Source organism: Scylla paramamosain, chromosome 1 (assembly GCF_035594125.1).
Source record: "Scylla paramamosain isolate STU-SP2022 chromosome 1, ASM3559412v1, whole genome shotgun sequence".
NCBI classification, from domain to species: domain Eukaryota; kingdom Metazoa; phylum Arthropoda; class Malacostraca; order Decapoda; family Portunidae; genus Scylla; species Scylla paramamosain.
Window position 1 is genome coordinate 29,738,521 of NC_087151.1, and position 26,354 is coordinate 29,764,874.

Here is a 26,354-nt window from a genome sequence, read left to right on the forward strand (position 1 = left end):
ACACACACACACACACACACACAAATCTGTTAAGCCTTTATAACACAAGGGTGGACGACACACAACAGGGAGACGGTCTCCAATCTGTTATTGTGGTTATTGAAAATCATACGCACGGCACTTTTTTCGAAGATTCCTATGAAGTATGAAAATTACAGCAAAGGAGAGTACAGGACTTTGCCGAAATCGCTATAAAACTTCTTTCTAAAAAGTCACTCGAGAACTAGTATAAGAAATACATTTATTTTTTTATTTATTTTATTTATTTGTTTATTTATTTATTTACTTATTACATTTTATTATTATTATTTTGTTTTGTTTTTATTTATTTTTTTAATTAATTAATTTATTTTTATTTATTTTTTTTATAAATGATGCATCTCAAGGAGAGGAGGGGGAGGACAATTCCTGACATGAAATGTTCCACTTGTAAATGAACTAAGTAAGAACGTAAAAAAACACAATAACAAAAAAATAAATAAAATTAACAAATAAAAATCCAGATGACGCCAAAGCTCGTAATTTGAAATCCTTTGGGTTCTCGAGGATTATTCTGAAAGGCCACTGCGATGGTCAGACGGGTTCTCGTGAGTATTTAATTGTCGCTGATGATGCAGAATCCTTCCTTGTTAAACTTCTGCTAGAACCTTGAGAACCCCATTGAAACCTTCGAAAAACCTTCACTAGAACCTATTAAAAGTAATGGGTATAGAGCACTGAAATGAGAGAGAGAGAGAGAGAGGAGAGAGAGAGAGAGAGAGAGAGAGAGAGAGAGAGAGAGAGAGAGAGAGAGAGAGAGAGAGAGAGAGAGACGGCATGAAAACACATCTATTCAAAAAGTGCGCCGATGAGCTCGTTGGCCCTCTTGCACAAATTTTTCGCTGCTGTTTGCAACGAGGGGTCTGGCCGTCACTATGGAAGGAGGCGCGAGTCATACCCGTGCATAAAAAGAAGTCGAGGTCTGAGCCAGGGTAACCTACCGGTAACTTCACTGAGCACAACGGTCAGGCTGTGGAATGCCTTCACCACTGCTGTGGACATATTGCAAATGTTCACCCCAGCAGGCAAAGATTGCCGCCCACAGACGGCTACAGCAGCACCCACCTTGACATTGATGTTTATAAGTGTACAGCGTGCAGTGTATAGTCTGTAGTTCTGTAGTATGTGTAAATATATGGACAGTAGCTTTAAGATTGTTTGTCACAAGACGATGTAAACTTTAGTTACTAATATGTCCTCCCTAATTATATCACTGTACTTATTGCAAATCTTTAAATATATATATATATATATATATATATATATATATATATATATATATATATATATATATATATATATATATATATATATATATAGAGAGAGAGAGAGAGAGAGAGAGAGAGAGAGAGAGAGAGAGAGAGAGAGAGAGAGAGTGAGAGAGAGAGAGAGAGAGAGAGAGAGAGAGAGAGAGAGAGAGAGAGAGAGAGAGAGAGAGAGAGAGGGGGGGGGGGAGAATTATCATACTGTTTAGAACTGTATGATGATGGACGGGACAAAACAGTCTCCCTGATGAGGAATAATATGGCGAACAAGAGGTATAACTACACACACACACACACACACACACACACACACACACACACACACACACACCTCCTGAAGAAAGTGGGTTCCGGCACGGCCTGACCGGAAGCCTTCCTGATAAGGTGCATTACATGGTCCTTCACCTCGTCCTCCTGTAGCTCCTCCATGTAGAGAGAGCTGTTACCCGTGACGAACAGCTCCACCACTGCCTTCTGTTGGTGCACGCTGAACGCGCTCACGACGCTGTACAACCAACACTAGAAGACAACAGCGCCGTAGTTTAAAATTGTGCTTGGTGGATACATGATACTGTGTTGGACGAAGACAGTTTGGCCATCCTTTTCATGAACCCTCCAGAAGAAAATCAGATATTGGAAAGAATATTATTTGAGGAGGAAAACACAGAATAAACGAAAGGAATATTATACAAATTATGGAAGAAAAGAGAGGATGAGAAAAGAACAATGAGGAAGAGAAGCATCAGGGAAGTGCCGTTACATAAAGGCATCTTCTCAACAATGACCCTCCCCCGAGCCTATTAACACGGTAAAGCTAAGCAAACAAGACGTGATATCCGGCTTAACCCTTTCACTGTCATGTACCAAGTGACACTAGATATTATAAAATTTTTGTAAAGGGGATTAGAAAAAAAGTTTCCAATGTCAAGCCAATATAAAGCCTACAGGTGGCTGTGGAACAAAAGGAAATAATCTCATTGAGTGGTTTGTGATTCAGCAACAATGTCGAATAACAGTGGAAGGGTTAAAGTCACCATTCTTTGTGATGGGTACAAATTATAATGGTACTGACGGAAATGGGGGGCAAGAAATGGGGAGGAAATGAAATGGATGAAGGGTAAGTGAAAGAAATTTGATGCTTGTGTATTTTTGAGAAAGCTGAAGATGACGGTGATGATGTATCGATGGTGTGACGGACACGTGCACAGGTGAAACAGGTGTCACCAGTAGTGATGAACAAAGATGAGAGAGACTATTTACTGCTTCTCGTCGCTGGTGGTGAGGGCGCAGCCACTCACCATGTGGGGCGGGAGGTTGAAGTGACTCCACAGGATGTCGAGTGCGTAGAGTCCCTTGCCCCACCAAGGCTCCGCCCACCCTACTTGTATCTTGTTGGCCACGCCGAGCCTCACGCCCTGTTGGCACACAAACACACGTTCTTCCTACAAAGCTATTTTATATCACCAAAAGGACTGAACTCTGTGTAATATCGCATATTATTACAAAATATAATTCCCAGTAGCGTTATTCTTTATAATAAACTCTTTATGACTGCATCGATCACTTTTCCTAAATGTTGCTGTGGAAATGAAACGGAGACATCAATATAAAATTATAAAGCTAAATCACTTACTGCAGTTACATCAACATGGCAGGTAACAGTGCTGCAAACACCTTGAGAGAGAGAGAGAGAGAGAGAGAGAGAGAGAGAGAGAGAGAGAGAGAGAGAGAGAGAGAGAGAGAGAGAGAGAGAGAGAGAGAGAGAGAAGGGGGAGCTGAGTAGTAGTAGTAGTAGAAGTAGTTATGAAATAACGACAGTAGCATAAATGATGATGATAATAATAATAATAATAATAATAATAATAATAATAATAATAATAATAATAATAATAGATAATACATAACAACAAATCCAACACTGGCCATATTATCAAATCAGCCAGCCAGCGCACCTCCAGGTTATGCAGGAAGTCACTGGGGAGACGAGGCTGGAACATAGTGAGATGGTTCTTTTGCAGGTAGGCGGAGGGCACGGTGACGAGGATGTACCGGGCGCGGAAAGCCTTGCCGTTCTGGGTCACCACTAACGCCTGCGACGGGAATTCAGGGCAATCCCACACCACCTGAGTCACCGGGGTCGAGAGGTGAACGACGGTCTCCGGTATCGTCTCCTGTAGCGCCACCAGGAAGACAGCAGTGGTAAGAAGGAAATTAATCAGGCACTAACCGAAGCAAAGACGTGGTTAAAGGAAGATCATGCAGCACCGAGTGTATACTTTTATTATATGACTCCTGTGTCGCCGTGACAGGGCTGATTAATGCCATGAAAGTTGTTCAGCGTCGTGTCAAAAAATATCACCTTCGTTAGTTGTTATTTATCATTATCTAAGGCTCGTACTTTTAAACACCTCATCAGGACTATTTTGAAAAGCCACAGAGTTTGTTACTCCTATGCTTATGAGTGCTTTTCTTAATGATGGTGCAGAATCCTCGTTAAACTATCGGAAGAATCATGAAAAGAGCTACAGCTTATTAAAGGTAATTAAAAGATGATTAAAGGTAAGTAAAGGTACCCAAACATTTGCGAATGCGGACCTAAATCTCATAAATTTACATCATCATCGGAATTATTTCTCACATGAAACCAGCCATCAGTGGCATCCGTCAGTTCAGTTCTTGGCTCTGAATCACAAAGAACTTACTTAAATGACACTTACGAAGGACTGCGTTGCTGCATCTTCAGGTTGGCTAATGATATGAAAACAGTAAAGACGATCACACAGGATAAGAAGGGTATTGAATGATAAGGAATGGTATTGAAGGATAAGAATAGGTATTGAATGTGATGTCAACAATGGTTGTCAATTACTTCTGAATAAAGTAATACCATATGAACTGTAAACGTAGAACATACCGCAACTCGCACCAAGACAAGGCGACGATATCATGTATAGTGCATCAAGTAAAGAACTGATAACATGGTAACCTAAATTTCACCACTGCATTGGATTATTTTATATTTCATCAATGTATTCCCGACTTGCTTTGAAACATGCAACAAACTAATGCTACATTTCTACCAAAACTCTTACTCGATTATAAGGTATCAGATTATCCAATTAAAAATAAGACGGTATTTTAGACTAATGCTATTGCTAAGAATAGAACAAATGTGCCGCACAAGACGGAATGCATAGAACAGTCGATGAGTGACAGCATCAGTCAGGCAGTAAAATTAGTGACAGTTGGTGAAGCAGAGTATACTAGCAGAAAATCTCGTGCAGTGGAAAGGGGAGATGGAGTTATGTGAAGGGAGGTGGTGACGTGTCAGGCAACCAGTTTAGGACGCCTGGAAACATTAGTAATACAAACTAACAGGCAACACTCCGATGGATTGAAATGTCACCTGACGTCATATTCAAGGTGAAGAATTAAGCCTGGGAACGCCTCCCCCTCACGGGTCCAGACGGCCAGCTCTGTGCGGGCATTACCTTGAGGTACGTGATGAGTGTGTCGTAACCGTTCTTCCACTGAAAGTCCTCCCCCTGGTGCTCGTACTGGTCGGCATCCTCTGCGGACATATCCAACCAGGAACCTGTTCCTTCATCGGAATTTACTATCTGGAAATATAAAGAATCACAACATGAGGACATTAGAGAATGTTGGACGACAAGGCTGCTTCTGAATGTTTGAATGCCGCGTTATGACGAGAAAGGGAGGAATCACAGATCGCCACAAGTTTCGGAGACTCGTGTACGAATCACACCCGCGATGTATCACGTGTCGCTCTCATACGTTACCTCAGATGTATTGGGTAACACTTCAGCTAATATTCATGTAGCTAATATTCATGTATCAGTGGATCGCACAGGTGCACTTCATTTGGGTGAAAATACGTAACACTCAGCTACTCTGTGTTTTAAACATTAATTTGTTATTTCAGAAGCAGCATATATAAATGAGAAAATAAAACATGCAGGGTGATGGTCATGCTTCTTACATTGAGTGGAACATTTAGAGCTCAGCAGACTAGGAAACTAACATCTGTGACAGAACACTTGTGAGTGATGATAAGCAATGTTAGACATTCAACACTGATTTCTGTTCTGGTAAATTAGCTGTGTATTTGATGCTGTCAACCCGAAACAAAAATTCTAGATCACATAATTTCCTAAGTTTGTGCAGAAAGTACGAATAAGTTTCGGTCATATCAGGACAGTTTTCATAAGCCTCTTTTATTTATTTATTTATTTTATTTATTTTATTTTATTATTATTTTTTTTTTTTTTTTTGCGGTGGGAAGAGGGGAGATATACTAGAGAAATACAAACACGAAAGAAAAAAGAAACAATATAAGAATTATAAACATCAACACAAAAGTAGTTGTTCTCTTAAAATTAGATCACTTTAAACAGACCTTCGTAATTATGTATTCTCTTTTTTTTTTTTTTCGGGTGAAGAGATATTTCTTAATCTTTTCCCTACATTTTACTTCATCCTGCATTTTTAAACAGCACGTAACTCCCAGACCGGACAGGCACACCACCCTCGTCCGAGCAGGGAGTATACTGACTCGTATACTTAACTCGTGATGCGGAGATATAAAGGAGTGAGTTGTAGGACAGTGGAGTGACTGACCTGGTGAAGGTAATGCAGCAGTCCCTCCTGGTGCGGGGTGGAGGGCGGGAACACTTCCGGGAACCTGCAGGTGGAGCGTGGTGGACAAGGTGGGGCGGAGATGGAAAGGACAAAGAACACACTCACGCAAGGCCAAAATAATTTGAATACAACAAAAATGCAAGTCATGTGGCGTTTTTTTTTTTTTCAGGTATTATTAAATATCAGAACAAAGGAGACAACACATCACATGCTAAATTATATGTTACGGTGCAGGTCCATGTAAGCAAAAAAGTAAACACAGAATCATGCTCTCCCCTCAGCAACACTTCTCCCTCGCCCCGCAGCCTCGCTACCCACCTGTCGAGGTAGTAGTAGCCATAGCCTGTGTCGTAGTAAGGCTCCAGCAATCCCGGCTGTTCTGTTTCTTCGAACAGTTTCATGAGCTTTGCGTAGTCGAGGACTCTTCCCGGCTGGCCCTCTTCCGTCACCCAGTGCCAGTCTGAGGGCGGGCACGGCGGCACCATTACCATCATCACAACACACACACACACACACACACACACACACACACACACACACACACACACAAACGCCACTCAAGCAACAATAAAACCGCCACACCAACACTACGAGTACCTGACTGTAGAATGAAGAGAATAAGATGAATGTTTACGTGTGTATGAGTGGACGAGTTGTATGAATGAAACATATGTGTGCGCATGTTTTTTTTATTTATTTTTTTTTTATGTACGAGGGGGCACTGACCAAGAGCATAAAAAAATAAAAAAAAAGGCCCACTAAGGTGCCAATCTATAAAGAAAGGTCAAAAGAATCAGCTAAAACTGGAGGATAAAAGTCTTAAAATCTCCCTCTTGAAACAATTTAAGTCATATGTAAGAGAGAGGAAATACAGAAGCAAGCAGGGAGTTCCAGAGTTTACTAGGAAAAGAAATGAATGATTGAGAATACTGGTTAACTCTTGCATTAGAGAGGTGGACAGAATGTGTGTGTGTGTGTGTGTGTGTGTGTGTGTGTGTGTGTGTGTGTGTGTGTGTGTGTGTGTGTGTGTGTGTGTGTGTGTGTGTGTGTGTGTGTATGAGTCCAACGTGGATGAGTAAACTGCACCACAATCCTCATTATCCTCAGTTCCAAAAAGTTGTTATAGTAATTTCAGGGTCAACAGCTGAAAAAAAAAAAAAAAAACATACCACACGCCCTTCTTTCCACTGTGTTTACCATTGTTCCCGCAGGTAAAGTGTCGACAGAACAGAGGCATTAAAACTGAGAGAAAACGGAAAACACAGCGGTAGAAGTGAGTGTAGAAGGCGACTTGACTCTTGAGCACCACTGCACCTTTACCTGCACTTCCGCCTTACCTATGAGTTCTATTCGTTACTATTCCGTCCACTCTTCTGCATCGTCTCCACCTAATGACTTAACCTGCTCTCGTGCCCACGCTCTTGAATCTTCCGAGTTTTCCACCATCTGGCTACGACTACAGAGTCACTCTCATACTAAATTTATCTGTGATGTATACCTCTCTCCTAACTCCTCTGACTATAAGAAATTCTTTGACTACTTAACTTCCAAAGTGGAGTACATTCTGACCCTCTTCCCTTTTGCAGAGATCTCCATTCTTGGAGACTTCAATGTTCACCACCAGCTTTGGCTTTCCTCTCCCTTCACTGATCATCCTGGTGAACTAGCCTACAACTTTGCTATCCTCCATGACCTAGAGCAATTGGTGCAACACCTTACTCGTATTCCTGACCGTCTTGGAGATACGCCCAACATTCTTGACCTTTTCCTGACCTCTAATCCTTCCGCTTATGCTGTCACCCTTTCTTCTCCGTTGGGCTCCTCCGATCACAATCTCATATCCTTATCTTGTTCTATCACTCCAATCCCTCCTCAGGATCCCCCTAAGCGAAGGTGCCTCTGGCGTTTTGCCTCTGCTAGTTGGGGGGACCTGAGGAGGTATTTTGCTGATTTTCCTTGGAATGACTACTGCTTCCGTGTCAGAGACCCGTCTTTGTGTGCTGAGCGCATAACAGAGGTGATAGTGTCTGGCATGGAGGCATACATTCCTCACTCTTTTTCTCATCCTAAACCTTCTAAACCTTGGTTTAACACAGCTTGTTCTCGTGCTATACATGATAGAGAGGTGGCCAACAAAAGGTACTTAAGCCTTCCATCACCAGAATCTCATGCACTTTATATTTTTGCCCGGAACCATGCCAAGTCTGTTCTCCAACTAGCCGAAAACTCCTTCATTAATAGAAAGTGTAAAAATCTTTCAAGATCTAACTCCCCTCGTGACTTCTGGCATCTACCCAAAAATATCTCCAATAACTTTGCTTCTTCTTCTTTCCCTCCTTTATTTCAACCAGATAGCACCACTGCTATCACATCTATTTCTAAAGCTGAACTCTTTGCTCAAACCTTTGCTAAAAACTCTACCTTGGACGATTCTGGGCTTGTTCCTCCCTCTCCTCCACCCTCTGACTACTTCATGCCACGTATTAAAATTCTTCGCAATGATGTTTTCCATGCCCTCGCTGGCCTAAACCCTCGGAAGGCTTATGGACCTGATGGGGTCCCTCCTAGTGTTCTCCGAAACTGTGCCTCCGTGCTTGCACCTTGCCTAGTCAAACTCTTTCAGCTCTGTCTGTCAACATCTACCTTTCCTTCTTGCTGGAAGTTTGCCTACATTCAACCTGTTCCCAAAAAGGGTGACCGTTCTAATCCCTCAAACTACCGTCCTATTGCTTTAATTTCCTGCCTATCTAAAGTTTTTGAATCTATCCTCAACAGGAAGATTCTTAAACATCTATCACTTCACAACCTTCTATCTGATCGCCAGTATGGATTCCGTCAAGGCCGCTCTACTGGTGATCTTCTGGCTTTCCTTACTGAGTCTTGGTCATCCTCTTTTAGAGATTTTGGTGAAACTTTTGCTGTTGCCTTGGATATATCAAAAGCTTTTGACAGAGTCTGGCACAAAGCTTTGATTTCCAAACTACCCTCCTACGGTTTTTATCCTTCTCTCTGTAACTTTATCTCAAGTTTCCTTTCTGACCGCTCTATTGCTGCTGTGGTAGACGGTCACTGTTCTTCTCCTAAATCTATTAACAGTGGTGTTCCTCAGGGTTCTGTCCTGTCACCCACTCTCTTCTTATTATTTGTTAATGATCTTCTAAACCAAACTTCTTGTCCTATCCACTCCTACGCTGATGATACCACCCTGCACTTTTCCACGTCTTTTCATAAACGTCCAACCCTTCAGGAGGTAAACATATCACGCAGGGAAGCCACAGAACGCCTGACTTCTGATCTTTCTAAAATTTCTGATTGGGGCAGAGCAAACTTGGTATTGTTCAATGCCTCAAAAACTCAATTCCTCCATCTATCAACTCGACACAACTTTCCAGACAACTATCCCCTCTTCTTCAATGACACTCAACTGTCCCCCTCTTCTACACTGAACATCCTTGGTCTGTCCTTTACTTATAATCTGAACTGGAAACTTCACATCTTATCTCTAGCTAAAACAGCTTCTATGAAGTTAGGTGTTCTGAGACGTCTCCGCCAGTTTTTCTCACCCCCCCAGCTGCTAACTCTGTACAAGGGCCTTATCCGTCCATGTATGGAGTATACTTCACATGTCTAGGGGGGGGTTCCACTCATACTGCTCTTTTAGACAGGGTGGAATCAAAAGCTTTTCGTCTCATCAACTCCTCTCCTCTAACTGACTGTCTTCAGCCTCTCTCTCACCGCCGCAATGTTGCATATCTAACTGTCTTCTACCGCTATTTTCATGCTAACTGCTCTTTTGATCTTGCTAACTGCATGCCTCCCCTCTTTCCGCGGCCTCGCTGCACAAGACTTTCTTCTTTCTCTCACCCCTATTCTGTCCACCTCTCTAACGCAAGAGTTAACCAGTATTCTCAATCATTCATCCCTTTCTCTGGTAAACTCTGGAACTCCCTGCCTGCTTCTGTATTTCCACCTTCCTATGACTTGAATTATTCAAGAGGGAGGTTTCAAGACACTTATCCACCAATTTTTGACCACTGCTTTGACCCTTTTATGGGACTGGCATTTCAGTGGGCATTTTTTTTATTAGAATTTTGTTGCCCTTGGCCAGTGTCCTTCCTACATAAAAAAAAAAAAAAAAAAAAATCCGCTAACTATAATACGAAAGCTTACTCATGATAACAAATGCGGAAATTCAACATTCTTCTCTCTCTCTCTCTCTCTCTCTCTCTAAATAAATAAATAAATAAATAAATAAATAAATAATGTGCATGAACAAGTGAATAAGTAAATTAGTTCTAGTATTGTTATTCAAGACCATATGATTATGTACTCTCCACTGTAATACCTATACACAGGATTTATTATATATCTATCACAGCTGCTGTATAGTATTAATCTTTCTCCACACTTGGCTCTTCGGTAATTATAGAGGAAAGTGTGGCGAAGATAAGGAGCGGTCTTTGGAGGTGATGGTGATAATGACTCATGAACCACCTGAAGGTGGTGCTGACTCACCCCAGTCGTCATCCGCCGGTGGGTTCTCATCCAGTTCGAGGAGGCTGCTGGCGAGACGGTGTAAGGCGTTCCTCTCGTCTCCGTGGATCCACTCGGCGCCGTCCTCCACCACCACCCCATCTGTGGGAGGCACCAAGGCTCCAGCATCACGACCCCAAATTTGCATCGCCTCCTTTACTTCCCGGGAGACCTCAGAGTTCATGTAGTTTGATTTATGAATAAAGTTGGGATCTTTCTTTCACCACACCCAATTTTCTTGCTCGGGGAGGACAGTGACTGATATTATATATATATATATATATATATATATATATATATATATATATATATATATATATATATATATATATATATATATATATATATATATATATATAGTAAATCAGCCATATATCAGCCATTCTGAAAGGGAAAGTGAGGACTGAACACTCCTCAGTTAAGTATATGACTGAAAACAGGCTGAAGGTGCCTACCTTGTCTGTAAGTGCGGACTCTTCCTCCAAGCCGGTCCTGGGCCTCGAGAAGCACCACGTCAGTAACGTTATGATTAAGGAGAGTGTTGATGGCGGTGAGACCAGCCACGCCACCGCCTACCACAACCACGTCCACCTCTGTCGCGATTTCTGTCCTGAAACCCACGAGGAGATAATGACAAACTCCAATGTCATCCGGTTTGTGGCGGTGGTTTTGTGATGTGCCTTATGGCGGCCAGCCTCGAACATCCTTTTATCCAGAACAGCTGGTCAACCCATGAGCGTTGGAAAGAAGCCTGTTTGTGCATGACGTCAACTTTTGACTTAGGAATCCAGTCTGATTAGATCTATGCAATCAAGAAATGAAACCTGACCAGCTAAGTATTGCCTGTATGGCATGATAATGTATACTCATTCTACACGCTGCTGTAACAAAAGTTGTGTGTGTACTGCGTAATGTGACGAAATCAGGAAGTAAGTGATCAGTTTCTCTGAGACATTCAGGTTTTACTTCAAGTGAAGACCTTCGACCACCATTTTAAATAATAAAATCGGTGACATCAAGATACGACGTGAGACTCACCAGGCGTCATGATTCCGTTGCGTGCAGCAGTAGGAGCCAGCCTCCCCCAGCGGCGAGGCTGACACTGAAAACACAAATGCCGAATTACAATTTTGTTTTTGAGCTTCAGTTAGAATTGCATCTCATCGTACCGACAATAATAATGAAGCAAAGGTCGATCAGAGTATTATAAAATTCACCACTTTAGATTTGATACACTTGATCCGTTATCTTTCTCCTTTAAATAAATAAATAAATAAGACAAAATAAAATAGAGTGAAAGATTACAAAACAAAATTTTCTAAGGAAACTCTTCAATCAAGTTGAAACTTAGAGCAGAAAAAAAAAATTGGGAAAAGGGAAATTATGCAGAAGAGCTGCAAAAGATGTCAAAACAACAAAAGAATATGACAAGAGACAACAGTTTCAAAGTTTGTGGAAGATCAGAGTCAGTCATAAAATGAAACACAAGACACTGCAGCGTGGTGCGTGCAGTTGAGCTGAGTCTCATAAGATTGCCTGAATATTGCTGGTGACATGGAGAAGCTGCCATCCACGTGTCACTAAATGTTTCCTGACAACAAAGGCAGTCCTGTCAAGAATCAAGACCTGCTTTGAAGCATCACTACCTGCTGTACACTTCTCCGTCAAGCTGAAGCGGTGCAAGATAAGCTGGCTCTTTAGGTTGAGCAACATGTTTCATCTGTCTGTTGTCACGAGGTTGAGTTTCTGAGCCCTCAGTTCTGACACATGCTGCTAATTGTTCTTGATTGCTTCCATGGCTAGATAGGACAAGAGAAGTGCAGCCCTGCATTATACTTGTATGTGTTCCAGCCTTCGTTTCTTCTTTATCTCTTGCTATACTCTGCCGCTATTTTTATGATTACTCTTCTGAACGACCTAATTGCATGTAGCCCCCCCCCCATTCCCCGCAGCCCCGTACCACAAGACTTTCTACTTCCTCTCACCTTACTAGTGTAAGAGCTTACCCTCTTTCATCTTTTTTACTGGTAAACACTGGAACTCTTTTCCTGTTTATATTTTTCTTCTTTCCTACAACTAAAACTGTGACAAAGGAGGATTATCAAGATACACTAGAAATTTGACTGATCAACTTTCTTGGTCCTTTTCTTGTTTCTTTTTGGGAGCAGCGGTTTTTTTTTTATGTAGGAAGGACACTGGCCAAGGGCTACAAAAATCTAATAAAAAAAAATGCCCACTGAAATGCCAGTCCCATAAAAGGGTCAAAGCAGTGGTCAAAAATTGGTGGATAAGTGTCTTGAAACCTCCCTCTTGAAGGAATTCAAGTCATAGGAAGGTGGAAATACAGAAGCAGGCAGGCAGTTCCAGAGTTTACCAGAGAAAGGGATGAATGACTGAGAATACTGGTTAACTCTTGCGTTAGAGAGGTGGACAGAATAGGGGTGAGAGAAAGAAGAAAGTCTTGTGCAGCGAGGCCGCGGAAAGAGGGGAGGCATGCAGTTAGCAAGATCAGAAGAGCAGTTAGCATGAAAATAGCGGTAGAAGACAGTTAGATATGCAACATTGCGGCGGTGAGAGAGACGCTGAAGACAGTCAGTTAGAGGAGAGGAGTTGATGAGACGAAAAGCTTTTGATTCCACCCTGTCTAGAAGAGGTTAGTCTCCTTAACACGTTAAAATAATAAATAAATAAAGTAAATGCTGATCTAAAAATAAACAGATATATAGAAATACTTGCTGTCCACCCCTCATGTATGTGCATGAGGAAAGTTATTTTTTCTATTTTATTTTTATTTATTTATTTATTTATTTATTTTATTTATTTATTTATTTATTTTATTATTATTATTACTATTATTATTATTTTTTTTATGTAGGAGGAGCACCGGGCAAGGGGCAACAAACCGCAATAAAAAAGAAGGCCACTGAGGTGCCGGTCCTCGAACAGAGTCGAAAGCGGTAATCAAAAATTATAAGGAAAAATTATAGGAAATTATGGGAAACCTCCCTCTTGAAAGAGTTCAAGCCATAGGAAGGTGGAAATACAGAAGTAGGCAGCGAGTTCCAGAGCTTACCAGAGAAAGGGATGAATAATTGAGAATACTGGTTAACTCTTGCATTAGACAGGTGGACAGAGTAAGGATGAGAGAAAAAAGGTCTTGTGGGCCGTAGGAGGAAGGTAGGCATGCAGTTAGCAAGATCAGAAGGGCAGTTAGTATGAAAATAGCGGTAGAAGACAGCACGAGATGCAACATTGCGGAGATGAGGAGGCTGAAGACAGTCAGTTACAGAAGGGGAGTTGATAAGACGAAAAGTTTTTTATTCCAATCTGTCTAAAAGAAATGTATGACTGGAAATCCCTCATACATGTGAAGCATGGACGGAAAGGCCCCAGTACAGAGTTAGCAACTGGGGAGTGAGAAAAACTGGTGGAGACGACTCAGAACACCTAATTTTATAGAAGCTGTTTTAGCTAGAGATGAGATGTGAAGTTTCTAGTTTACATTATAAGTAAAGGACAGACCGAGGATGTTCAGTGTAGAAGAGGGGGACAGCTGAGTGTCATTGAAGAAGAGCAGATAGTTGTCTGGAAGGTTGTGTCGAGTTGATAGATGGAGGAATTGAGTTTTTGAGACATTGAACAATACTAAATTTGCTCTGCCCCAATCAGAAATTTTAAAGAGATCCGAAGTCAGGCGTTATGTGGCTTCCCTGAGTGAACTGTTTCCTTCCTATTGAAGGGTTGGACCTCTACAAAAAGACATGGAAAAGTGCAGGTTGGTATCATCAGCGTTAGAGTGGATAGGACAAGAAGTTTGTTTTAAAAGATCATTGATGAATAATAAGAAGAGAGTGGGTGACAGGACAGAACCCTGAGGAACACAACTGTTAATAGAGTTAGGATAAGAACACTGACCGCCTACCACAGCAGCAACAGAACGGACAGAAAGGAAACTTGAGGTTAACTTACAGAGAGAAGGATAAAAGCCATAGGAGGGTAGTTTGGAAATAAAAACTTTGTGCCAGACTATCAAAATCTTTTAATATGTCTAAGGCAACAGCAAAAGAAGGGAAAGATGAGGAAGCAGAGTTCTGGGAGATGTTTCTGGCTAAGTGCCAGATGCCACGAGGGAAGTTAGATCTTGAAAGATTTTGACACTTTCTTTTAATGAAGGAGTTTTAGGCTAGTTGGAGAACTGACTTGGCATGATTCCTGACAGAAATATAAAGCGCATGAGATTCTGGTGATGGAAGGCTCAAGTGCCTTTTGTGGGCCTCTTTTCTATCATGTATAGCACGAGAACAGAGAGAGAGAGAGAGAGAGAGAGAGAGAGAGAGAGAGAGAGAGAGAGAGAAGATATGTAGATAGAAAATCTTATGTAGATTTTCAAATATCCATATTGATATAATTTTGATAATTATTTACAAAACTTTTTACAGCGAGCGAACACATCTGTGAAACGTGCAGTCCAGGCCTGATTATGACGCTACTGTAAAAAAAAAAAAAAAAAAAAAAAAAAAAAAAAAAAAAAAAAAATATATATATATATATATATATATATATATATATATATATATATATATATATATATATATATATATATATATATACGAGTATATATATAATTATTTCATTTAGTAGCGTCATAATCCCGCCTGGACTATATATATATATATATATATATATATATATATATATATATATATATATATATATATATATATATATATATATATATATATATATATATATATATATATATATATATATATATATATATATATATATATATATATATATACGAGTATATATATATATATATATATATATGTTCTTATGGCGGAGAAAGAGGGGTGAGCTAGTTGTATTAGTGTACGTGTGGAATTACATCTATGTTCATTAATTCTCTGTGTAAGATTGAAACTAGTGTCAGGGTATTATGTTCTAAGTATGGTACTTAGTATTTTTCTAATATTATAACTAAGGTGGCCATAGTAAGGTAATTTTATGTATTTCTTACGTGTCATCTGGGTCTCTTTAGAGGAAGACATGAGTTTACTGTCTAAAAAGTTATAGATAGTATTATTGATGATGTTTAGTGAAAACCCGTTATTATGGAAAAGTCCTTAAAAAGCTGATCTCATGGTCAAACGTAAACCAATTTGAAGATAGACTGTAGCAACGATATAAGAGAGAGAAAATCTTATGTAGATTTTCAAATATCCATATTGATATAATTTTGATAATTTTAAATAACTGAGGAATAAAAGAAAAATAATTAATTCCCAAACCAGTGAAGGTTGGTTTGCGGTAAACTGCTGTGTGCAGTTGATTATTATTACGAGTCACCAGTACATCTAAAAACGCGATAGAGCAATTGTTTTCTGTGTCATATGTGAATTCAATATTGGGGTGTTTTCAATTAAGAAAACTGAAGAATTTAGGTATGTGTTGAGATTATTTGAATAAAAGGAAGGTACCATCAACGTATCTTCTGTAAATCATAGGTTTGTATTGACTAGAGCAAATCATTCAGCCAGTTGGTTTCATGGTGACATAAGAAAGCATTAGCTAGCGTGGGGCCATGGGCACTTCATCAACTTGAACATATAATTTATTATCAAACAAAAAGATTGCCAAGTCTAATAAGCTGATAAGTTAATTTTTTTATGTAATTAAAATAAGTGTCATGGTCTTTACATACTTCATTGCAGATGATATGAATGATTTCATTCATTAGTAAATAGTAACTTTTCATCAAAACTTGCCATGACAGTATCATTGATTTCTAATTTATTTATTTATTTAACGAAATCAAGAATTTTTTAAGGTGAATCTATTTGATGTTAAAAGTTCTAATATGGAGACAAAAACAAATGGGTAAATCGCATATAAAGGTAAGCACACTGCGTGCGTCGGTCGTTCATCATCACTTTATTTTACCTGTCTAGTGAGTCCTGGACAGAGTACATGCAATTATCTGTTATATTTCGTTAAAAACTACATTTTTTTTTTTTGGGGTGGGGGGTGGAGGTTTCACGTGATATATATTTGATTTCGTTAGGTTGAATAATTAAAGAGTTATAAAATTAGGAATAATACTGTGTGTTAAGCAGGAAAATTTTTTTAGATATTGAAGCTTTCACATGGCCTAGTGAACCTTAGAACAAATAAATCTATTGACATGCAACATCTCTTAATAATTCATTAAGGACAGACTCAGACTCCTAAGTAAAACACTCTATGACTAATTTTAATACTTCTGCTGGCTCAGTTTCGCTGTCTCGGGGCTACTCTCTCTCTCTCTCTCTCTCTCTCTCTCTCTCTCTCTCTCTCTCTCTCTCTCTCTCTCTCTCTCTCTCTCTCTCTCTATATATATATATATATATATATATATATATATATATATATATATGTATTTTTTTTTTTTTTTATGTAGGAAGAACACTGGCCAAGGGCAACAAAAATCTAATAAAAAAAAATGCCCAATGAAATGCCAGTCCCATAAAAGGGTCAAAGCAGTGTTTCAAAAATTGATGGATAAGTGTCTTGAAACCTCCCTCTTGAAGGAATTCAAGTCATAGGAAGGTGGAAATACAGAAGCAGGCAGGGAGTTCCAAAGTTTACCAGAGAAAGGGATGAATGATTGAGAATACTGGTTAACTCTTGCGTTAGAGAGGTGGACAGAATAGGGGTGAGAGAAAGAAGAAAGTCTTGTGCAGCGAGGCACAATATATATATATATATATATATATATATATATATATATATATATATATATATATATATATATATATATATATATATATATATATATATATATATATATATATATATATATATATATATATATATATATATATATATATATATATATATATATATATATATATATATATATATATATATATATATATATATATATATATATATATATATATATATATATATATATATATATATATATATATATATATATATATATATATATATATATATATATATATATATATATATGAGAATGGTACTGAGAATGTTCTGATAGGATTGCCGGCTTTGTGAGTTTTCGGAAGGCCATAAAGGATGCCCAGGGACGAGCCACTAGTGAACAGGTGGTTAAAGATATCTTTAGTGGTAACATTTAGTTTGAGGAGACTTCTCAGTAGTCTTGCTAGTTTATCTTCAAATTTAGTAATATAATGAAAGGGTTTGTCTTTAATGAATTTAAATTTAGATGTATCACTTAAGGTGTGATCAACTTTACTGATATAATCTTTTTATTCATAATATATATATATATATATATATATATATATATATATATATATATATATATATATATATATATATATATATATATATATATATATATATATATATATATATATATATATATATATATATATATATATTTTTTTTTTTTTTTTTTTTTTCTTTTTTCTTTTTTTTTTTTTTTTCCTTTTTTTTTTTTCATGGTAGAGAACTTGTATTGTTAACACTACACAAAATTAGACATTTTCTGACAACAGAAACGTGTATTATTTATTTGTAATTAACTTTTTTAATAACAAATGTAGAGTGCTTTAGCTGTGATTTCTTGCAGGTCTGCTTGATTCCACTTCAAGGCATTTTTTTTTTTTCAAAGTATGGAGAAAACTATGCAATAGAAGTTGAAAATGCTAACATCAATTTCATTTATTTATTTAATTACTTAATCATTTTGCTTTCCATGTAACAGAGAAACTTGGAATAAACGATGATAATTTTTCTCGTTCAATACCGCCGGGAGTGTTTCACTAGATGAGAGCCCCGCACTGCCATCCACAGTCTTGCTGCAAGGAACCTTGCTCTTACTCTTACTTCGTCCACCTAGCTGATGTAAGAGTTAATCCGTATCTCCATTCCTTTAACTAGTAAAGTTCGAAGCTCTTTAGTTATCTTTGTTTTTCTTCTCTGCACCACTTGTACGTTTCAAAAGAGGGGTCTACAACCCAAGATCAAAATCAGTCAAAGCGCCAGCCAGTGATCAGCAAGCTGGCATTAAAACTCTTAACTGAATTCAAACTAATATGAATATGACTGTGGTTAACTGATTGACATCATGGTCTTTTGTTAACAATGTAGGTCAACAATGGTAACTACTTTGGACTTTGAGCCTTGCTTACGGCAGCTATTTAGTGGGAATTGTAGCCGCCTTTCTTCACCTGTTCCGCGTTCTATCAGCGCTGCGACACCATCCTGCTGATTGCAATCTAGTGATTGCAATCTAGTGATTGCAACAACATACCGGCTATCAGCCTGTTCTCTTGGTGACCCAGGTGCAGCTGTTAGTTTCGGTGTCATACGCTGCTCAGAACATGTACATTAATATTCATATTGTTCTTAGGTCTCCCCTCTTATTCCCATTTGTCCTCGTCTCATGCATGATACGGAAACTGAGCCTAACGTTGCCGAAACACCTGGGGGTTCCTCATTCACCATAAAAATATGTATCATAACTAAGACAAATACACATCATAACTTGGAATGCATGTCACATGTCATATGTCATAGCTGTGAATTAAGCGAAGCCCTATCATAAGCACCCGCTAAATGTAGCATTTACATATTTTCAAATACTGAAAGACGAGGTAAAAGCTGTTCTTCATAACATTCCAAAAGTTTTTGCAGTATTTCCTGTATTCATATTAGTTATGTTTCAGGAAGAGATGCAGTAAGGAAAATCCACCGCTAGGATCCTACCTCGAGACGCCTCGGCAGGTGTAGTGATACGTACCCACACAGCTGTGTCTTGCCGCGTGGTGGTTAGGAAAACAAAAACATGTTTGTTCTTGAGCCTCGCATCTTTTTGACCGTAAACAGAAAACAAACGATATCCAAAGCCGATCACCTCTTAGAGCAAACATATTTTTGCTCAACTCCATATTTCGTCAGGGTGAGGAACCTGAATAAATACCCTAAAAGTTAAGCCCAATAATGGTTACAATTTTCGGTAAACTCACTGCTTTAACAATATTTATAACAAAGTTTTCAGATACAGCTTATAATATTCTTGCATCGTAGAAATGTGATACGAGTTAATAACGAACAGGGACTGACGATATTACTGAATAACGAAAACACCCAACGTCAGATGGCGGCCTTTGCCGCCCGTAGGTCACTGATGCCACAAAGCTCTCATTTGTCTTTTTGTTGTTGGCACGAATATTAAAACAAATGTTTTATTTCTGTAATGCCCTGAAATATGTGGATTTCTTACAAGATCATACTTTTATTTTGTTATATATATATATATATATATATATATATATATATATATATATATATATATATATATATATATATATATATATATATATATATATATATATATATATATATATATATATATATATATATATATATATATACACACACACACACACACACACAGTAATATATATAGCCACTGCAAGATCATTTTTCCTCTTTTCTTATTCTTACCTTCGACTACGACATCAAGAATCAAAGTGGAAAGAAACACCGCAGCAACGAAAGGGTGACGTGTGTTCATCTTGATGACTGCCGCTTCCGCTGTCTTCCCACAGTTTTATCTTCACCTGCTCATGTGTGACCGACCCCACTTATGCCAACTATCGTCGGATCATGCATTTCCTCGTCTTTACTCTCTTCATCAACGGAACAAATTATTGAATTATATTATGCCAAAGTGAATTTAAGAAATTAAAAGTTAAGATTAACACCCACATAAATGATCAACACCACTGCTCTCACGAGTTACGCACGTGGGAAATGACAAAGAAGAAACACTCAGTAGAGGTATTGCATAAGTAACTCACGCACGCACGCACGCACACACACACACACACACACACACACACACACACACACATAGTGTGCCCTTTGGCGCTCTCGGGCAGCCTCGGCCAGCTTGTTGGCCTTCCCCGCCCCTAGTTTTTTTTTTTTTTTTTTATGTAGGAAGGATACTGGCCAAGGGCAACAAAATCTAATAAAAAAAATGCCCACTGAAATGCCAGTCCCTTAAAAGGGTCAAAGCAGTGGTCAAAAATTGGTGGATAAGTGTCTTGAAACCTCCCTCTTGAAGGAATTCAAGTCATAGGAAGGTGGAAATACAGAAGCAGGCAAGGAGTTCCAGAGTTTACCAGAGAAAGGGATGAATGATTGAGAATACTGGTTAACTCTTGCGTTAGAGAGGTGGACAGAATAGGGGTGAGAGAAAGAAGAAAGTCTTGTGCAGCGAGGCCGCGGAAGGAGGGGAGGCATGCAGTTAGCAAGATCAGAAGAGCAGTTGGCATGAAAATAGCGGTAGAAGACAGCTAGATATGCAACATTGCGGCGGTGAGAGAGGGGCTGAAGACAGTCAGTTAGAAGAGAGGAGTTGATGAGACGAAAAGCTTTTGATTCCACCCTGTCTAGAAGAGCAGTATGAGTGGAACCCCCCCAGACATGTGAAGCATACTCCATACATGGACGGATAAGGCCCTTGTACAGAGTTAGCAGCTGGGAGGGTGAGAGAAACTGGCGGAGACGTCTCAGAACACCTAACTTCATAGAAGCTGTTTTAGCTAGAGATGAGATGTGAAGTTTCCAGTTCAGATTATAAGTAAAGGACAGACCGAGGATGTTCAGTGTAGAAGAGGGGGACAGTTGAGTGTCATTGAAGAAGAGGGGATAGTTGTCTGGAAGATTGTGTCGAGTTGATAGATGGAGGAATTGAGTTTTTGAGGCATTGAACAATACCAAGTTTGCTCTGCCCCAATCAGAAATTTTAGAAAGATCAGAAGTCAGGCGTTCTGTGGCTTCCCTGCATGATATATTTACCTCCTGAAGGGTTGGACGTCTATGAAAAGACGTGGAAAAGTGCAGGATGGTATCATCAGCATAGGAGTGGATAGGACAAGAAGTTTGATTTAGAAGATCATTAATGAATAATAAGAAGAGAGTGGGTGACAGGACAGAACCCTGAGGAACACCACTGTTAATAGATTTAGGAGAAGAACAGTGACCGTCTACCACAGCAGCAATAGAACGGTCAGAAAGGAAACTTGAGATGAAGTTACAGAGAGAAGGATAGAAACCGTAGGAGGGTAGTTTGGAAATCAAAGCTTTGTGCCAGAATCTATCAAAGGCTTTTGATATGTCCAAGGCAACAGCAAAAGTTTCACCAAAGTCTCTAAAAGAGGATGACCAAGACTCAGTAAGGAAAGCCAGAAGATCACCAGTAGAGCGGCCTTGACGGAACCCATACTGGCGATCAGATAGAAGGTTGTGAAGTGATAGATGTTTAAGAATCTTCCTGTTGAGGATAGATTCAAAAACTTTAGATAAGCAGGAAATTAAAGCAATAGGACGGTAGTTTGAGGGATTAGAGCGGTCACCCTTTTTAGGAACAGGTTGAATGTAGGCGAACTTCCAGCAAGAAGGAAAGGTAGATGTTGACAGACAGAGCTGAAAGAGTTTGACTAGGCAAGGTGCAAGCACGGAGGCACAGTTTCAGAGAACAATAGGAGGGACCCCATCAGGTCCATAAGCCTTCCGAGGGTTTAGGCCAGCGAGGGCATGGAAAACATCATTATGAAGAATTTTAATACGTGGCATGAAATAGTCAGAGGGTGGAGGAGAGGGAGGAACAAGCCCAGAATCGTCCAAGGTAGAGTTTTTAGCAAAGGTTTGAGCAAAGAGTTCAGCTTTAGAAATAGATGTGATAGCAGTGGCGCCATCTGGTTGAAGTAGAGGAGGGAAAGAAGAAGAAGCAAAGTTATTGGAGATATTTTTGGCTAGATGCCAGAAATCACGAGGGGAGTTAGATCTTGAAAGGTTTTGACATTTTCTGTTAATGAAGGAGTTTTTGGCTAGTTGGAGAAAAGACTTGGCATGGTTCCGGGCAGAAATATAAAGTGCATGAGATTCTGGTGAAGGAAGGCTTAAGTACCTTTTGTGGGCCACCTCTCTATCATGTATAGCACGAGAACAAGCTGTGTTAAACCAAGGTTTAGAAGGTTTAGGACGAGAAAAAGAGTGAGGAATGTACGCCTCCATGCCAGACACTATCACCTCTGTTATGCGCTCAGCACACAAAGACGGGTCTCTGACACGGAAGCAGTAGTCATTCCAAGGAAAATCAGCAAAATACCTCCTCAGGTCCCCCCAACTAGCAGAGGCAAAACGCCAGAGGCACCTTCGCTTAGGGGGATCCTGAGGAGGGATTGGAGTGATAGGACAAGATAAAGATATGAGATTGTGATCGGAGTGATAGCGACCTTAGTTTTTTTCTGTTTTCAACTTTTAGCTTTTAGTTTTAGGCTCGCCCTGGTGGGATTGTTGTACTTGTGAACACTTTTAGCGAATGCGTGTTGACACAAAGAATAATGTGTGCTCCAGTGCAAACGTACGAACGCAACTACCTCCTGCGTCGCAGGCGAGGATCAGGTTACCCGCCGCCCAACGTGATAAAGTGCCTTAAGACCCTGAAACTATTTCGGAACCGCGGGTCGAGGGGAGGGAAACATGTGCGTCCCATCAAGGTTGTGACCTCAAGTGCCAGAGTAAACCGCAGGGTGGGGAAGAAGAAATACAGGCACATTGAAGTACCTCGTGTTTGGTACAGTCTCCCCTCCCCGTGTACCACCCCCCCCACGAGCCACCACAGCACAGTTACTCACCGCTCACATCATCGACACTGCTGATGCCCTGAGGGTGAGGTATCCTGCCGCCAAACTGGTCATCTGTGGGGACTTTAACAGATTAGATATCAACGATATCCTACACCAGCTACACCTCACCCAGGTCGTGGACTTCCCCACCCACAGGCAAGCCATCCTCGACCTTATACTGACAGACCTGGGCCAGCAGTACTCGCCCCCCCCCAAGCCGCTGCCTCCCATGGGACGGAGCACCCACCTCTCCATACTGTGGACACCCACACCCACCACCTCGACCCCCCGGTCAGCTGTCACCAGGACCCACCGCCCCATGTCTGACTCAGCCATGAGGGAGTTTGGGCAGTGGGTGACACAACACCCGTGGACCGAGGTGCTGGATGTGGAGGACGTCCACTTAAAATGGCAAAATTACGTCGCCACCACCACAGAAGCCTTCCACCGCTACTTCCCAGCCAAGAGCGTCACAACGCACCCGTCTGATGCTCCCTGGATGACGCCCCGCATTAAAAGACTCATGCGTCAGCGGACCTGGGCGTTCCACTCCTCCCCGGTCCTATACAGGAAACTAAGAAACAGAGTGATCAGGGAGACTAAGGCTGCAAAGGCAAACTATTACCCAGACAAGATACGAGTACACCACCTCAAGCTGACCAACAACAGACAGTGGTACGCTAAGATCAAGGCTTTGTGTGGCTTACAAAAGCACACTTCGTCTCTTCCTTGCACCTCACACCTTCCTGCTAATCTCGCGGCTCAGGAGATGAACGATCACTTTGCTGCTATCTGTCAAACCTTTCCTCCCCTCCACACCACTCTGCTTCCTGCCTATCTTCCGGCTCCCTCTCATCCCCTCAGTGTCCAGGCGGTGGATGTTTTTAAGAGAATACTCAAATTCAAACCGAGATCCACCACACCCACTGACCTCCCTATAAAAATTTACAAGGAATTTGCTGTAGAGCTAGCAACACCGCTATGCTCCATAATAAACGCTTCACTCTCCCAACACTCTTGCCCCGAGGACTGGAAGACATCTTACGTCACCCCCATCCCCAAAACTTCCAGTCCACAGTCACTTAATGACCTCAGGCCAGTCTCTATCACCCCCATCCCTAGCCTTATTTGTGAAGATTTTGTATATGACTGGGCCTACACCAAAATCTGTAATACCGTGGATATCAGACAGTTTGGAAATATTAAAGCCACCTCCACCTCCCATTACCTGACCAGCTTCCTTGAATTCATCCACAGCCACCTGGACAAGCGAAACACCTCTCTAGCTGTTGCTTTTGTGGACTTCAAAAAGGCTTTTGATCTTGTTGATCACACTGTTGTCATCAGCAAGGCAGTAAGTCTGGGTCTCCCTCCTAACCTGATTGCGTGGCTAGCCGACTTCCTCACAGGGAGGCGTCAGGCCGTTCGCTATCAGGGCTCTGTCTCTACTTTCCAACAGCTGACATGTGGGGTCCCCCAGGGGACTAAGATGGGTCCTCTATGCTTCCTCCTCCTCATTAACGACGCCCTCACTGAAACCCCCCATCGCTGGAAGTATGTGGACGACTGCACCGTGGGCGTCCCAGTTTCCACCAAGAACCTGGACTACTCGCCACTTCAAGCGATTCTGGAGCGACTGCAGACGTGGACGGAGGAGAGCAGGATGACCATCAAACACAGCAAAACTGTGGTGATGCATTTCTGTACCTCCTCTGTACCAGTGCCCCCTCCCCAGCTCTCAGTGGGCCCTCACCCCCCCCAGGTGGTCCGATGTGCCAAGCTCCACGGAGTCACGGTGGACGACCAGCTGACCTGGAAGCAGCATGTCGCCAGCACCATAAGATCAGCTACCTACAGGCTGTACATGCTGCGCAGACTCAGGTCGCTGGGGACGCCGACAGATGAGTTAAGGGGGGTGTACCTTACCTTCATCCTCCCCAAACTCATGTACGCCTCCCCAGCGTGGTCCTCCTCCCTCACACACACTCAACAGCTACAATTGGAGAGTGTGCAGAAAAGGGCGTGCAGGGTCATCCTTGGCCCTGCATACACCACCTATGAAGAAGCCCTGAACACCCTGAGCCTGTCCAGACTATCCACCAGGTACCAAGAGGCTCTGGAGAAGTTTGGAAGGGGACTTCTGCATCATCCTCGTCTCAGAAACATGCTGCCGCCTGACGCGCCTCGCCTGACCCGTGCCACCAGACACCACAACAAGATAACGCCCCTAAAGGCGCCGTGCACGGACCAACCAGTACAGATTCAGTGCGATTCCCACCATGGTGCGAGCCATCAATCAATAGTCTCTTCTAGATTAGACTTACCTTTAGGATTAATGTCAAGTATTTCCCCACCCCCTATGTACATTTTCAGTTTGTTAACTGCCTAAATAATAAACCGGGTATTATTATTATTATTATTATTATTATTACATACACACAGGTTTCTCTCTCTCTCTCTCTCTCTCTCTCTCTCTCTCTCTCTCTCTCTCTCTCTCTGTATATATATATATATATATATATATATATATATATATATATATATATATATATATATATATATATATATATATATATATATATATATATATATATATATATATATATATATATATATATATATATATATATATATATATATATATATATATATATATATATATATATATATATATATATATATATATATATATATATATATATATATATATATTTTTTTTTTTTTTTTTTTTTTTTTTTTTTTTTTTAGCAGGGATACTGGCCAAGGGCAACAATTATCAAATAAGAAAGATACCCACTGAGATGCCAGTCCCATAAAAGGGTCCAAGGCAGTAGTCCAAAACTGAAGGATAAGTGTCTTGAAACCTCCCTCTTTAAGGAATTCAAGTCATAGGAAGATAGAAATACAGAAGCAGGCAGGGAGTTCCAGAATTTATCAGAGAAAGGGTTGAATGAATGAAAATACTGGTTAACTCTTGCATTAGAGTGGTGGGCAGAATAGGGGTGAGAGAAAGAAGAAAGTCTTGTGCAGCGACTCCGTGGGAGGAGGGGAAGCATGCAGTTAGCAAGATTAGAAGAGCAGTTAGCATGGAAATAGTGGTAGAAGACAGCTAGAGATGCAACATTGCATCTCTCGTCTAACAGTCAGTTAGAGGAGAGGAGTTGATTAGAAGAAAAGCTTTTGA

General features: G+C 40.5%; 1 protein-coding gene across 1 annotated transcript in view; it reads right to left on the reverse strand.

Moving 5' to 3' along the window:
• Positions 1–20,082, reverse strand: part of LOC135103078 (peroxisomal N(1)-acetyl-spermine/spermidine oxidase-like) — a 21,343-nt gene extending 1,261 nt beyond the window's left edge. The window contains 10 exon segments of the mRNA XM_064009046.1: positions 1,636–1,823; positions 2,603–2,719; positions 3,257–3,475; positions 4,796–4,924; positions 5,943–6,006; positions 6,282–6,423; positions 10,479–10,598; positions 10,952–11,106; positions 11,535–11,598; positions 19,980–20,082. Coding sequence (XP_063865116.1) covers positions 1,636–1,823; positions 2,603–2,719; positions 3,257–3,475; positions 4,796–4,924; positions 5,943–6,006; positions 6,282–6,423; positions 10,479–10,598; positions 10,952–11,106; positions 11,535–11,598; positions 19,980–20,049 — 1,268 coding nt within the window. The 5' untranslated portion in view covers positions 20,050–20,082.
• Positions 20,083–26,354: the final 6,272 nt, after the last annotated feature.